Source organism: Gymnodraco acuticeps, unplaced genomic scaffold (genome assembly GCF_902827175.1).
Source record: "Gymnodraco acuticeps unplaced genomic scaffold, fGymAcu1.1, whole genome shotgun sequence".
In the NCBI taxonomy this organism is placed as follows: domain Eukaryota; kingdom Metazoa; phylum Chordata; class Actinopteri; order Perciformes; family Bathydraconidae; genus Gymnodraco; species Gymnodraco acuticeps.
Genome location: NW_022991187.1, coordinates 2091147 through 2108049, shown reverse-complemented (window position 1 = coordinate 2108049; position 16903 = coordinate 2091147). Strand labels below are relative to the sequence as shown.

General features: G+C 40.6%; 1 protein-coding gene across 1 annotated transcript; it reads right to left on the bottom strand.

The window, feature by feature from the left end:
- Positions 1-278: 278 nt before the first annotated feature.
- Positions 279-16575, bottom strand: acsl2 (acyl-CoA synthetase long chain family member 2). The gene is made up of 20 exons (XM_034238365.1): positions 16445-16575; positions 10872-11107; positions 10210-10324; positions 9321-9385; positions 9137-9238; positions 7029-7128; positions 5498-5676; positions 5342-5374; positions 5101-5152; positions 4881-4954; positions 4533-4610; positions 4314-4448; positions 3791-3925; positions 2996-3164; positions 2243-2331; positions 2047-2163; positions 1524-1667; positions 1332-1433; positions 1180-1251; positions 279-1084 (listed from the first exon to the last, which is right to left on the bottom strand). Exons 2-20 carry the CDS (start codon positions 11103-11105, stop codon positions 944-946), a joined length of 2136 nt encoding a protein of 711 aa, XP_034094256.1. The 5' UTR covers positions 11106-11107; positions 16445-16575; the 3' UTR covers positions 279-943.
- Between the last annotated feature and the right edge of the window lie 328 nt (positions 16576-16903).

The following is a 16903-nucleotide window of genomic DNA, read 5'->3' as shown; positions in this document are numbered from 1 at the left end:
CTCACAATTATTTGCCCTAGACTTCTGCTTTCAGACCTAGTTAATTATGACGTTATTACCCTATCTGATAATAATCCAATGCAGAGGCAATCATGTAATATAATACATTATTTTATATATATTAAATATTTATATATGTAGTTTTATATAGTCTTAAAGTTACAACCGGCCCTTTGAGTGCAACCATAATGCGAATGTGGCCCGAGATGAAATTGAGTTTGATACCCCTGTACTACAGGGTGTTCTGGACTTTTCTTTAATATGATTACACAAAACAGTCCGTTTCCAAGCTTGATTTATTTTCAGTTTAACTTCACTGGAATTAGTCAGTAGTGTCCTGTCAGCAAATGGCAATAAAAGCAGTATGTACAGTTCAGGTTTTTTTTTTTTACAAATAACTGTTGGTTAAAACCTGCAGTGGTCTAACTGTAGGTGAATTCCACCCCACACTGGTTTATGAACATTTCCAGAACCTATTAAAAAAGAATACACAACCAGTTAATGCAAGATCTGAGTTACAAGTACCCAACGTGTCCCTTAAGAAGTCCTTGCATGGGACGAGAACAGGAAAGTGTCAAATACATGTCTAACTTAACGTCTCTGCAGTTTGTTAATTATTTCTGCGACTTAACAATAATGTATCTGTAATGTTTCTATAACACTGAATTAGTGAACATGACAAACAGTGAGATTGGTATTTAGAAAAATGGTTTGGTCCCACTCTGTGTTACTTTCCATGTGAAGTTAATATACTATACATATGTGCAAGAGGTGGACGAAAGTTAAGACTTCTTTGAAGCAAAATACCAATATTCCAAAATATATACAATATATATATTTTAAAATAAGGCACTACTGGACGTATAGGATTTAAATTTCTTTCTCCCAGGTTCCTGTCCCATATGATTTCCCTTCTCTGTGTGCGAGTTACTGAGCGCACCCTTCAAACAGCCGTCTTGCTGTACATGTTTGTTAGCTGTTCCTGAAAGTATTTCCGGATGTCGATGCGTCTGCTTTTCATTGTCGGGGTGAGGAGGCCGTTGGCGACGCTGAACATCTCTGGGTGCAAGTAGAGGTCCTTCACCTGAAAGAAGAGAAAGGTAAGAAATAAAATCCCAACAAAAGTCAGAACTTGGAGGATAGTAGCTTCCACATTTCAAACCAAAAACAAGGCCTTACTTGTTCGAAGGACTTCAGGCCTGCTTCCTTCCCCACAACCTTCATGTCCTCTAACACTGCACTCGTTAAATCCTGTTGGAAAGCCAATAAATGTCAATTTTCTGGAATTCATATAATATTGTCAGATGGTTATGTAATGAAATAAGACGTACAGGATTCTGGCACAGCTCTTCATAGGATCCCACAAATCCTCGCTCTTTAGCCCAGCTGACAAACACCTCAGGGTCAGGAACAGCTATGCCTATGAGGTAAGACTGGACAAATACAATACACAAGAAATTTAAAATGAAACTTGTACAACCGCAAATGTTTTGAATCTCCATCTGTGAGTTAAAACCATTTACCTGTAAACTATCTCCGTGCACGAACACCTGAAGCACCGGAACACACCGCATGTAGACGTTTTCAATCTTCTCCGGAGCGATGTACTCGCCCTGAGACAACTTGAAGATGTGCTTCTTCCTGTCGATGATGCGTAGCGTCCCGTTCTGGCAGAGACATACATATTTAGCTTACTTACAGATTCAAGACTCAAGGCTTTTATTGTCATGTGTACATAGCTACAGTGTAGTTGTGACAATGACAATCGTAGGTCACAGGCTCCTCCAACAGTGCAACACAATAAAACAGATACAATTGAATATAATAGAAATAGTGTAAGAATAGTCTATATACAAGTAATTGGAATATTGATATATATATAAGTTGCAAACAGATGAATGTTATGGATGTTCTTTCAAAAGTTCAGATGTTTAACAGTCTTATGGCCTGTGGGATGAAACTGTCTCTGAGTGGTGGTTTTAGTCCTGATACTGCGGTATACAGATAACTAGATGGTGTTATCAGTCCTATTTGTGTCTGACTTACCGGAAGCCACTGTCCCACGTCCCCGCTGTGCAGCCAGCCGTCGCTGTCCAGCGCCTCCGCAGTCTTCTCTGGGTCCTTCAGGTAACCTCTGAACACACTGGGGCCACTGATGCAGATCTAACAGGACAGAACTGTGAGTGTGAGCAGGCATCAGACACTGTGGTAAAATGTTTACTTTAAAGGAGTTTTATCTCACCTCTCCATCTCCGTTCTTAGCATAGTAATTCATATCAGGGATGTCCACCAGCTTCACCTTGGCACAGGGCAAGGGAGCGCCGACATGACCTGACAAACACACGGGATGCAGAGGACAGGACTTACCACCACAGCCACAAAAACACAAGGAATTGACAGGAGAAGACGTTATTGACACTAATGCAGGCTGTAATATCACTGATGTACTTTAAATATAAAAAAACTGATATGCGATACCACGTTCAATTTACACTCTTGTACAGTTTGGTGTAGTATTGTTATTACGCGATGCTACCTCAGTCACTATATTTTTGTGTATTTCGTAATTCTGGTACTTTTTCTTTTTAAAGATTTGTGCCACTAAAGCTTTTATGACAGTGTAGGAGGGGGGAGACATTCGAACCCGGGACCCCCGCTCGGGGACCAAGCCCCAGTATGTGGGCTGCCATCTCTACCAAGTGAGTCCTTCAGGTACTTGTTTTTGTTTGTAATGCAAAGACTCTATCCATTACATTAATGCACACAATGTACAACAATATGTTTTCTTTTCTTTTTTTTATTACTGCCGATTTGTATTCCATATTTTATTCCATTGTTATATATTTGACTATACTTTTTATTATTTGTATAGTTCTCTACCTGTGTTTTTAATTTAAAATTGCTATTTTATCTGTCCACTTTGATGTAACCACATATATTTCCCCGCAGTTGGAGGAATAATTTCTGATTTGTGAAGAGTCAGCTGGTGTTCTACCTGCGCTCCAGTCTCCGGGCATGGAGAACGTGCAGCCTGCGGTGCACTCTGTCTGGCCGTAACCCTCGAAGATGAGGCAGCCCATGGTGGCTCTGAGGAAGGACAGCACCGCGGGGCTGATGGGAGCCGAGGCCGTCAGGGCGAACCGCAGATTACCTCCTAAATTGGCCTGAAACACAAGCAAGTTTGTTTGTGTGAAGTGCAGATGCAATCATATTGTGGTAGCGGGTTAAATTCCATTTTAACAGCATTTTAAAACTAGACCATATTCTCCCATCGGCATGGATCATACTGAGCCAAAATCTTGCAGAGTGCATGCTTCTCCAATACAATCCATAAGAGTCTGGGGGATGTTTGGCATTGATTGCTGGAAGAGTTTTGCTTCTCTTGTTAAGTTTGGATACCATTTGACTATTTTCCGAGTCTACATTTACAACTGCAGATCCTTGGATAAACAGAAAATATGTTATTAATGACTAAACACCAAATCTGTAGCGGGTGTTTTATTTACTTTTCCCATGTTTTTTGATTGAGGTAGACCCCAAAAAATGACTGTTTTATAAGGGGTTATTATGGTATACACTCCAGATACCCAATGTTTTGAAAGAGTGGCTTGTTAATGATATGTTTCCGTAAAAAAAAAAAAAGAGATTACAAAACGGTCAAAAACAACCTCTGCATTTAAAACATGTTTTTTGTTTGAAGGTTGAGTTCTGTTGGTCCTTTAGTTCTTTACTAGAGCAAGGGAATTGTTGAGAAATAAAAGGTGAAACCTTTGTGTTCCCAGCAACTGACCTGAATCCTGTTGAACACCAGCCGGTCCCACAGACTGTTGTTCCGCACCACCCCGCTGCTGAGCTCCGCCTGCTTCCTCCTCACCGCGTAGTGAAGCAAAGCCCGGCGCAGAGGGGACGTCACCGAGCCCAGGATCTGTAAGGTAATGGAGAAACAACAGAAATAAGGTTTAAAACATTGGGTCCAAGGTCCACTGACACTTTACCTCAGCCACATCATAGACTCTATGCATTACATTAATGCACACAATGTACAACAATATCTGTTTTTTTTTTTTTTATTACTGCCGATTTGTATTCCATATTTTACTCCTTTTTATTTCATTGTTATTTGACTATACTTTTTATTATTTTTTCTAGTTCTCTACCTGTGTTTTTTAATTCTTGTTTTACTTTTTTGTATGCACCACGACACCAAGTGAAATTCCTCGTACGTGTAAACCTACCTGGTAATAAACCTGATTCTGAAGAACAATGTTAGCCTTCTCATTGCGAGATAATGCATTCAATGTCTATATTCTGACCTTGTCATAGATGCGGTTGAGTAGACGAGGCACAACAGGAAAGAAGGTCGGTTTGAGAGTTTTAATGTCGTCCATTAGCAGAGAGATGTCGCCTTGGTAGAATCCTACTCTGGCCCCGTGGCAGAACATAGAGACCTGCGATAAGAAAATAGACTCAATTTAGTGTTTACCCACAAACACACACTACAAAAAAAAACACCTGATAAGAGGATCAGCTACCTGAATCATCCGCTCAAACATGTGCGCAAGAGGCAGGTAAGAAATCGACACATCCTCTTGTCGGATCACAAACGAACCCTGAGAGAAAAACGAGAAATAAAGTGAGCAAAGCACAGGGGAGAGATTAGGTTCAGACAGCCTCACAAGCAATCAAGTTAGATGGCACAATCTTTATACCGGGGCAATTAGTTAAAGTACCTCGCAGCGACAGGGGCAATCAAACAGCCAATTAATCAAAACCATTAGACACAGCAGGGAGAGGGACAGTTTGGAGAGACAGAGACAAGCAGATGGGAAGTGATGTGAGGCTGTTCTCAATTAGACAAGGAGGTGGAAGTGTAGACAGACCTCCAGGATCTTAATGACAGAGGAAGTGTTGGAGGCGATGTTGCCGTGGGTGATCATGGCTCCCTTTGGCTTCCCTGGATAAATAAACAAGACATTATTGCAGTGCCCTGCGCAGCAAAAGGAAACTGCAGCAGTGCCATAAAGAGAGGTTGTTAGTGGGCACTGAAGGACGTTTTTTTCTAATGAGAAGGATAATTACGCGTATGAAATCAGACAGTACCTGTGGTTCCACTGGTGAAGCAAACCACGGCCAGATCCTGAGGCTGGGGCGGCTGCAGCAATAAAATATGACAATATGAGAACAGGCTTCCTCCACAGTTTAAAGTCCTGTTTACAAGTGAGTGTTAATGATATCTTATGGGACAGGGGCAAAGGTAAAGCTGTCATCCTGGCATTTAGAGGGGGTTTCGGCTATTTACTGGAACCAGTTTGATGTAGCAGCTGAGAGACCATGAACTCACCACAGGGTCTTTGAGGTTCTGCCTTCCCAGGTCCTAAGATGTGGACAGAGAGGGAGTTATTCATAACCATTTACATATCACCATTGATGACTTGATTAAAGGGGATTTAGTTAAATGAGTCTGCATTATAGGGATTTAGTACTTCCCCCTCCTCACCATGAGCTGCTCCAGTTTCAAAACCTCCACCTCGCAGTTCTTCGCCCTCTCCACAAACGCGTCGCTGAAATCGTTGAAGAGAACCAGGCAGGAGAGCTTCGGAGTCACGCCCGTCTCCTTGTTCTCCAACAACTCTGCGGCCTTCTCCTCCCGGTCGCAGATCACCAGAGAGATCTCCGCTAAAAACGCAACCCAAAACACACAGGAGGCCAACTTTATTGATCAATCCTTAGTGTCACAGCAGCAGAAGTACAAGCACCGGATGTTAAAACCACTGTTTACTAACTATTAACTATATATCTACTACAGATATGAAGCATGAATACTACAAACACACACACAACATCAATACAGTGAAGCGTGTTAACGTCTGACATTGTGAAGCAACAGTTCACCCTAAAGGGAAACCGTGTCTATTCAACTGCAGCTCTGACAGCAAGAGATGTAGATTCATTTGCAGAAGAAGATATTTCATTAAAAATAGATTAAAAGGTTAAATAATTCATGAACCCAGTGGATCACACACTTTTAGCACCTTCCAAAAAGCACTGTTAATGAGATGTTAGCAGATACACTAAATATGTGTTTAATGTTTAGCAATGGAGCTGAAAATATTTAATAAATTAAGGGGACATATAATGCTCATTCCCAGACCTCATTGTTGTATTATTCTTGTAGCTACATATATATATATATATATATGTTCTCCATGTTGTTATACTATCTGTCTGGATATACTATACGTCACCCTCTTTTTAACTCTTCTTTAAATCCCCTGCCTAAAATGAAACCCCAGTCTGCCCTGACTTGTCTGTGGGAGAAAAATGTAAAAAGCTGTGGGTGGAGATGACTCAGATGAGGATGACTTGTTGAATCCTATGTTTTCGGACTCAAGCAGAACACACAAAACAAAGGTGGTGTATCATCTCATTTAACAGTGTATAAGTTGGTGTACAGCAAAGATACCCAGATCGTTTGAAAAAGTGACTTGTTCATGACCCCTTTTACCCAAAAAGTTAGAAAAGATGTCCAAAAAATGAACTAAGTTAGTAGAGCAAACACCTTCTTTCCTTCCCTCTGTGTGAATATTAGTTTCCTTAAGCGTGAATGGTTGAATCCTGACTTGTAGAACACTTTGAGGGGTCGTAAAGACTGGGGAAGTGCAAAAATAAATAAAGCCCATTTACTATTTAATGAAGGTGAATTTGGCTGATCATACTTCTGTGTTTTTATTTTAGTAAGATTTCGAAAGCAGGACTTTTACTTGTAATCAACCGTTTCATAATACACTACTTTGACAAATATTATTAGTTTTGTAAGAAGAATTCTTCTTCTGCTATTTCTAAAAGGAGATCGAATTATCGCCTAATTTCTCATTTAATTGTATAATCTGAAGACTCTCAGTTAAATCTATATTCTGTGTGTCAGCTCACTGCATACTTTAATAAAGAGCTATTGTTCTAATGTTCATATTTAGCTGTATATCTGAACATTTATTGCGTGTTATTTCTACATGCAGCTCTCCCCTCACCCAGGTTGAGAATGTGCACCATGGCCTCCAGCCCCAGCGTGTCGTACAGAGGGACCACGGCCATGGAGTAGGTGTAGCAGGCCAGCTCTGAGATGATCCACTTCCCCCAGCAGAGGGAGACAAAGCAGCACCGTTAGACTCACCCTTCACTCACCGCTAAGTGAGAGATCTGAACATCTGGGGATTTGTCCCGGTAATGTAGATCATAAAACATTTCATATTAACAAAACAAACAGAATTACAGTGGTGGTAATAACAGCACTCTGTGTGTAGACGGGTCTGATGAGAGGTTACGGGCTCTGATGGAGCAGAAAATTATCTTTCACTTTCAGTCTACACCGGAGAGAGAAACAAATGGCCCTGCCTGACGGATATATTAGAAAATGAGTTCCAATGTTAGCCGCCCCGGGGACACACTTTCTCCAGCAGCTCTGCTCTCAATATGAAGAAAGCCAAACACACTTACACCGCAGAAATAACGAATCTGTAAAAGATGAATAGAAGAAGTGTGAAGCTGGTGCGAGTTAAAAGTAGGAGCAAACGTCGGATTTCTTTTTGAGAATACATTAAGTTCTCCCGAAGTGAAATACACATCTGCAGCAGTGATAATGTAACTTAGTATTTGCACTTTTTTGACATACTAGTACTTGAGTATTTCCATTTTAATTTATACTTCCACATTTCAGAGGGAAATATTGCACTTTTTTGAGTCACTAATTATTTAGCACTCATAGTTACTAGATACTTTTTCAATATGAAAACACATTATATACTTTTATGATAAAGTACTGAACTACTAATTCACACATGATTTTAAATACAAGTGCAAAAATGCTCTTGAATGTATTTTTAACAATAACAAACAATGATACTATTGTATGATAATATAATAATATGAAAAGAGTTATTCCGCATAATGAACACTTACTTACACATAACGTACTTTTAGTATTGTGACGAAGATAACTTTGTCACTATGGACTGACGGCTTCAGGCCTTGTATATTGCACATGTGTTTTTATTTTGAAAAGTGTTCCCCCTCCCGTTCTTTCTGTTACTCCTGATTATGTTCACCTGGTGCCCTGTGTTGTCTCCTCCCCCCCCCCCCACCTGTGTCTAATTGCTCCCCCCCTCACCTGTGTCTTGTTGTGCTGATTAGTGTGTAGGTATTTAGGCTCTGTTTCCCTGTGTGTGGAGGCTGGTAGAGTGTGTGTGAGATCCTTGTGGCTGCAGGCTGTGTTCAGGGAGAAACAGCAGGATTGAGGCTGTGTGTCATGTGTTCCTGACTTAATAAATGCCCACACCGGGTTGTATTTTGGACGTTCTGCCTCTGCCTCCTTGCTTGGTCGGGCCGCTCAATTGTCAGCTTCACAAGTATATTTTATATTTTCTTCTTCTTGAGTAACATTTTGAATTCAGGAATACCATAGTATTTGTACTCAGTACTGTTTCCACCACTGCACATTTGAATTATCGAGCTGTTTTGAGGATCAGCCATCTTGATTAAAGGCAACGCACCATCCGTGTTATAAAGGTTATCCGATCGATTCTAACGCTCACAGGAAACCAGCAGAACAAACAGAAAATCAGAACCAGCGGTGCGACTGTAACATTCATCCGTTTGCAACTTATATCAATATTCCAATTACTTGTATATAGACTAGTATGCACTATTTATATTATATTCTATTTTATTTACTTGCACTATTATCTGTTGCACTGTTCGCACCAGTGACATTTTTATTTTTTACGCTGCTATGGACAATCTTGCACCAAAGATATTGATATTGAAGTGACTGTTATTTTGTATACGTTCATTGTTGTGTTTTTTATCTTAATGTGTGCATATGTGTAAATGTGTCTGTTGATTGTGTATATAGGATATACATATTTATACATATCTGTATAATTGTATTTTTGTATTCGGGATTGTTGGAAACGACATTTCGATCTCTCTGTCTGTACACACAAACTGAAAGATTGACATTAAAGTTGACTTTGACTTTGACTTGGAGGAGCCTGTGACCTAAAATGTTCGTTGTCATAACTACACTGTAGCTATGCACACATAACAATAAAAGCCTTGAAACTTGCATTTTGAATCCTACCTCCGGTCTGTTCTGTGCAAATATCGCCACAAACTGCTCTGGGTTGGGCTGGCAGCCTTTGGCCAGCAGCCCGGAGCCCAGCACCTGCGCCCGCTGCGCCACCTGCAGGAGAGGAGACGTTTATCAAATGGCAGGAAGAGAAACGTCACACAGAAGAGATGTAAATATTAAAAACATGTCCGACCTCAGAGTAGGAGATCCACTCGTAGGGCTGCCCCGGCTTTCTGAAGCCAAGACACGGGCCATCTCCTGCAGGACACCAGAGGCAGATGTGTCACGTCAGTTAAACATATGCAATATTTAAACTGTAGCGTCTGTGAAATGGTTAAAGTTTTTCTGTGCTATTTCAGTTCATTTACTATTTGAAATGAAGTGGAAAATACTTAAATACAACTTTTTATCATGTTCCGGTGGAATTATATTGGGATGTATAACTGTAGCCCCATTACTATATCTAAATTATGCAAAACTTACTTATTTAAAATGATGCCACTCTGCAATACTCTGACGTTAGTATTGTTTGTACACTGTACATTTAAAGTTATATTCCTATTAATCTAATTCATAATATGCAGCATTTAAACACTTAATCTTAGACCCCATTTTTAGTACTGCTATTATTTACACTAGTGTATTTGTATTGTATGTATGTTGTAATATACATATTTGTACATGTTTAATACTACAAGTTCTCTGTGTTTGTATTTATTCTTATACTAAAATGGAATAACTGAAAAGTAACCCAATTTTCCCCTAGGTACAAAAAAGATGTATGATTCCAATTACTAAGAGTTGATTATATAAGTGATAAAAAGCTAATATTAAGAAATCGTTGATGATATCTCAATAAATTGCTTTTAGTTGTCCATTTTATAAATTAAAAAGCGCATCAACGCTTGTCTCCACTGACAGAAAACTTTTATCCCTTTGCTGAAGTTAAGCAAGGCCTCCACGGTGAGGACTTCAGAGGTTATCAAAGAACAGCAGCAATGTTTTCAAGGTCTGTAATCCCTTTCTTTAAATAATGACTCATTAGCATGTAGGGTAAACTCATGTGTTGTGAGTGTGCCAACCTGCGATCCTCACGCCTCTCTGGAACATGTCGAAGGCCGTCCTGGTGTCATCGTAGTAAAACTCCAGCAGCGTGTCATCTTTCAGAAGAGCGGAGCGCCTACAGCTGGGATCTCCCTGCAACAAACACACACATTAAACACCTTAACATTACATTACATGTCACTTGTTAGACGCTTTTATCCAAAGCGATTTACATACTCAATACTGTGGGCAATATACTAAAAGAAAATACTACAGGAGCAATTTGGGGTGAAGTGTCTTGCCCAGGGACACAACGACATGCTGACTGCAGTGGGGTTTGAACCCTTGATCCGAACACCAACGCACAACCCACTACACCCTAACACTCTTTACATCATGATGAAGGCCATTTACACACATCTGCCACTGACACTTTACCTCAGCCACAACGCAGACTCTATGCATTACATTAATGCACACAATGTTGTATATTTTATTCCATTTCAATGTAAATACTGCTTTATTTTAATTTTGTTATGTTACTATAGTGTTCTTAAAATAGTTCTCTATCTGTGTTTTTTCATTCTTGTTTTACTTTTATGTATGCACCACGAAACCAAGTCAAATTCCTCGTACGTGTCAACCTACCTGGTAATAAACCTGTTTCTGATTCTAAACATCACAACCGTGGTCCACTCACATTGATGGCCACAGACTGGGCCTGCAGGTCACAGGGGGGACGCATGGGGCGGGGACGGGTCACCAGCCAGTACGCTGTGAGGGAGGCCAGAGCCCCCAGACCCAGCAGAGAGGACTGGGACAGAGACAAGGAGGACCGGGGGAAAGACGGCAGGAGGCTCCAGAAGTCCTCCGAATCAGAGCCTTTGAGACCAGCGCAGGGGCGAAGTGACCGTAACCACTCCTGGAAATGCATAGCTGAGCGAGGGGGACAGAGAGAAGGAAACGGTGATACACGAGGACATGATACGGTGCGTTTACATCTCAAACTTTCACTGTGTTGCAAATTTGGAAAACGCAGCTTCCCCTGCAGAAGGATGCAAATAGTAAATAGAGTCAGACAGAAATACCCATATTGTCCCTTCAACCATGGACGCGTAGTTATTTTATTTTTATTTTTATTATCCTTGATTTTATCTGCAAAAAATTACTTTTTTACATTACTTATATCATATTTGTATGTATTTTGCTGTGATGCACTTTGGAACTTTGTTGATCAGTAATAGCAGGACTGGTAGTGATAGATACTTATATCCAAGACAAATTATTATATATTCAATTACAATATTTATAATTTCAGCACTACTGTTATCAGTATTTAAATACATTTACCAGTACATTTCTTCTTATGCCAAGAAGCAGCAGTATTTGTACCAAGAGAGTTGTAAGATATTTCATTTAACCTAAAATGTGTCAATTGTTAATGCATAAATTCAAGGTTTTTTTTCCCCCACATTCTAATTTCTTGTAAAAAATGTGCCTACATTACCCACAATGCAACTTACCAAAAGTACATAACGCAATTCGCTCACAGTGCGATTGGATGTTCTGATGCGTTAAATTATTAATGGATATTTAAAACTAAAACGCAGGTAACTCAGGTCTGGTAATCTCACTTAGAATAACTCCATTGAAAGATGTTTTCCATTCTCAAACTTGCAGTCTTTAGACCCAACTGACCCCGACTAAAATTACATCACCTCAGTCGATGTATTATATTTTGTGCAGCTTAGTCTGGAACCACAACATATTCTGTACCACCCTCTCTCCCAAAAATACAGCAATACTCTCCAAGAGCTGTAACACACACTTTGGTATGTAAAATCAGTGGAGTTCACTTTAATCACTTCCCATATCCACAGTAGGCTCTTTTACTACAGTACAATCTAACTTGCAACAAAAGACAAAAACAGCATTCCTCCTCTGAAGCCCTTTAACAGCAGTCTGAGAGCAGAGTGGTTAACAGGCTGAGCCACAGGCTTGGCACCGCTCTGAGAGGAGAAGAAAAGCTCTGTAAAGGGTGTTGGGGGTGGAGAGACATCAGGAAGTAATGTTGATTGGCCTAAACAGAAACAGGCGCCGAGGTTACTCTCAGTCATGTTGTGCCACTCTTTCATTCACCAGGGAGGAGATAGAGAGTCGGGGTGCGTACAGTAGCGAGGGGCTGCTGGTGAGATGGGGTGAGGGGGAGGACCCTGATCCCCTGCCAGAAACCTCACTGTTCACATCAGATCTGAATCAAACAGTGGAAAGGCAACTTTAGAACGATGCCTCGCCTCAAAACAAACTCCAACAGCGTTCCCCAAAACAGAAACTAAAAGAACGGTACTTCAACTGCTCATTCCCCCCCAACAAACTCCACCTCACTGAGTAAATCTCTGCTCTTTCCCACATCCCTGAACACCACTCAACCTCTCACCGACTTTCTCCCCCAGTGCCCAAACAGGGAGGGAATAGTGATAGAGTGCTATCCCCCCCCCCCCCCCCCTCACCCCTTCTCTTCAGCGCTGCTTTCCTCCCCTACATGGGGCAAAGTGATGCCACACTCCTCCCAGAAGGATTCATAATCTACTTTAAGCATCAATGTAGCTGGATTATAACAGTTTAGTTGCCACTTTACACCTGCTGGAGCGACCCAGCAGCTGGTGAGCCCCTCGAGTCCTTTCACGAGGTAAATAAATGGGAAACAAAAAAGGGCTTTATGAAATGTGACATATCCAAAACAAATGACAGTCCGCTGGGAGGAGAGCTTCCTGTAGCCCCTTTCTGTCACCATCGCTCTCCTCCCTCACTCCCATTCATACGGGCTATTGTCGAGGCCCAGACAGGGACCATTGTGCTGCCAGCTTTTACTCCCTGGAAGACATGACACAAAAGAAACGGCGCACAAATGTGAAAATAAACTGAAGAACTACAAATGCACCTTCTCAGGCCGTGCCAGTGCCTGCCTGCCCGAGGGAGAAAACCCTGAACGTTTTAGTGGTTCACACCTGAATTCACATTCGAGGGCGGACTGCACAGCAAACATGACGTTATGCGGACCGCTGTCTCAACAACGATAATGCAAGAAAAGTATGTTTTCGGCAAAGGGTGTTTGATGTAACAAAATGGGTTTAAAAAAGGGAAATAAAGTGACTTCCTGCCATAAAGTGCATATAAAACGCAGGTTCACAGAGGGACGCCATGTAACAAAGAGTTTGCATGTATTACATTCAGCTGACAAGCAGAGACACAGCTGCAGTTCACTGTGTGGCAGAATATGAGACGAACAAAGACAGAAACCAAAACTGGTTTCAAGACAGATCTGGCATGTAATCAATACTAAATACAACATTAATGACTTAAACTGTCAAACGTAGTTTCTATGCCACAAAAATAATGATATGGAATAGAACCCAATGATTCCCACATAAAGGAGGGAACTATAACAAGTAAAGTGCTAACACTAAAAATGGGAGATTATTGAAGGGTTTACAATGTAATTAAAAGTATTAATAGTTCAAAAACTATCTTCAGGGATTTGATGTAGAATTTGAAAGTTGGTGTAAAGTAGCTGTAAGGAGACATTTTTCCAAGGTTTAATTATTGTAAAGCTTTATCATAAGATAAGAACTGTGTTGGGAGAAGTACTCAGATCCTTAACTTGAGTAAAAGTACAAATATTATGGTCTTAAAAAGTACAAAGGTATTAGCATCAAAATATACTTAAAGTTAAAAAAAAGTACTCATTCTGCACAATTATTGCATTATTTCAGAATAATGTAAATTACAGAAGTATCAGCTAAATGTATGCAAACATGTTGTTATGCAGAACGGATCTTTTCACAGTATTATAGCTATATATTATCCCGTTTTTATACATGTTAGATCTTGTTTGTATTGTAGTCTGTTAATGTGGACGAAATGTAGATTCTAAAAATACTGTGTAGATAAGTAGTACAGTACTGCATTATACCATATCAGCATATCGTGTGTTTTATATGCACAAAGTAACTGAGTGTTCAAGTAAATGTAGTGGATTAAAAGGTAGGAAATTCACCTCTGAAATGTAGTGGAGTAAAAGTTTAAGGTATAGAAATGGAAATAATCAAGTAAAGTACAAATATATATATATATAAAGTAACAATACTTGAGCACATGATGCCCACCCCTTCTTAAGAAGAATACATTTGTTCAGCAATGTGTCTGGGCTAATATAAAGAGCAGCTATTAAAAAGAGTAGAGAGGTTGACACCTTTTCTTAAAACTATTATATAAATCTCTAGTCTGTTTGAGTTGTAAATGATATTGATGTTTGGGTTAAACAAGGCTCAAATATGCATGTCTTTCCTAACAAGTAACTGATAATGACATTGCTCTTTCAATATTAACGTGTGTTTTCCTGTTAAATAAAGAGGGAAAGTATTCAAGCAGAGTTGGATTGAAGTCCCTTTTTACAAACACAAAACAAACAGACACTTGAAAAGGCCCCTGTATTATTGGGCTGTGCAAAGTGGCCCACAGAGCTTCTGCAGTGATGAGGGCGATGCTGGGGAATGCTTCCCCCTGACCCAGAAAACTACAGGAGGTGACATAAAAGGGGGGTATGGGAGAGAAAGAGGGGAACAGCTTTTGTTACCCCCCACCACAGCAATGAACTTTCCATGTGCCATGTGAAGTAAATGGTCCGATGGAGGGGAGGAAGGGGGGGGGGGACACGTGAGGCTGGGGAGACCAGCAAAAGAGAAAGAATGAAACGCACCGGGGGTTCCCGGCTGAAATGAAGCATGAAGAACACACACACCCACACACACACACACACACACACACACACACACACACACACAACACACACAACACACACACACACACACACACACCACACACACGACACCCACACAGACACACACACACACAACACACACACACACACACACACACAACACACACACACACACACACACACACACACAACACACACACACACACACACACACACACACACAGCACCACACACACACACACACACACACACACACCACAGCCAGCATCCACACACACCACACACACACACCACACACACACACACACACACACACACCACACACACACACCACACACCACACACACACACACACACACACACACACCACACACACACACCAACACCTTCACTTTCTAAAATATGCTGATGAGGCTCCCATGGTCTCAGATTCACTTGAAACCAATCAGATCTCTCAGACAAAGCTACATTTGAGCATTTTCCCACTACAGACTGAAGTCTCATGTAACCAAGCAGCAGAGGTCCAGATACCACTAAGGAGGGGTCTTCTTCCACGTTTAGCCTCCTGGCTGGCTCCACACCCCAAAGTCACTTATGGAACAGCGAGTGTGTTTGTCCATTCACTCAGACACACTAACCTCAGCTACCATACTGTGTGTACACACTATATCTGTCACACTGAAGAGAGGATGACAGGAAGCTGGCATCTGATCATGGGGACAACTGAAAACATGTTGCAGGATATGTAAATGCAGAGGAAGAAAGACACAATACTCGTGAAAAACACAAACAAAAAGGTGTTCCTTAAGCAAATTGAGGGATTAAGGTATGCAGTGAAGATTGTAAAACCCTCAGACACATGTGTGATAGTGGGTTATATTGATCCGACATAAATACGTGTTTGATTTAAAGAAGTATGTTAGAAAACAATCCAGGCCTGACATTCTTCCAAACTATAGTCATCGCTTAGCTTGGATCAGGGACAACATACCAAAGCACTAGTCTGTGCACATAAGGTGACAGTTAGCCCCGCAACAAGTGGACAACAAGTGTGTTACAGATTTTTAAAGAAGCACACTGCACCATGAAGTAATGCAATAATACAAATATTGGAGTAAGGAAAAAGCACCATATCGTCAAAAGTTAAAACTTCCATTGAGCACATCGCACCAAAAGTCTCATAGAGGATGCATCATCGTTAAGAATAACTTCTTCCCATGTGATTTTATTGCATCACCATTATGAAATGTGGCTGTATTTTTCCACTGGATAATTTAAAAGGGACATTGCTATAAACTCCATGCAACAGGTTGATTTTCTGCACAGAGCTGCGGACTGCAGACTCTCAGCTCGGCAGCCTAGGCTCTCAGCGGGCTGCAGACAAACTTTTCTTATTTTTAGATCGGAATCTGAGACTTCTCGGTTTAGTTGTGTTTCTGTATTGAGCTGAAAACTACTACAAAACAACCTAATAAAGACCAAATGAAACGTACCTCGGTAACTCTGAATGCAGGCCTCCAATTGTTCCTTTGATTGTGCTACTACTTCAACTTCTGATGCATCGAAAAGTGCTCACATGGCAAGTTAGAGACAACATGTCGCTGTTTTTGGTCAGAGCCTTCAAAATAAAACCTCGACTGATGGAAGCAGTGTGCGGATGCTCGTTAAATTCGATCAATTAGGCTTAAAACGTACATCCAGGCATATCATTAGACTATTTGTACTGTTTTATTCAATAACTAGCCCATCTCAGGGCTATATGTCTTCTTTATTGGCGAAATGGAAGGAAATGTGATTAATGTGTAATGATAATACTTTTATTACATGAAATAGAAGGGGGATTAAGCAGCAAATAGAAATATGTCTTTCTATTGTTTTTCACTTTTAGCATTGATTTTTTAATTATTTGCCAATTACTTTCAAGATAGATAATTAATGTTGGCTATAAATCA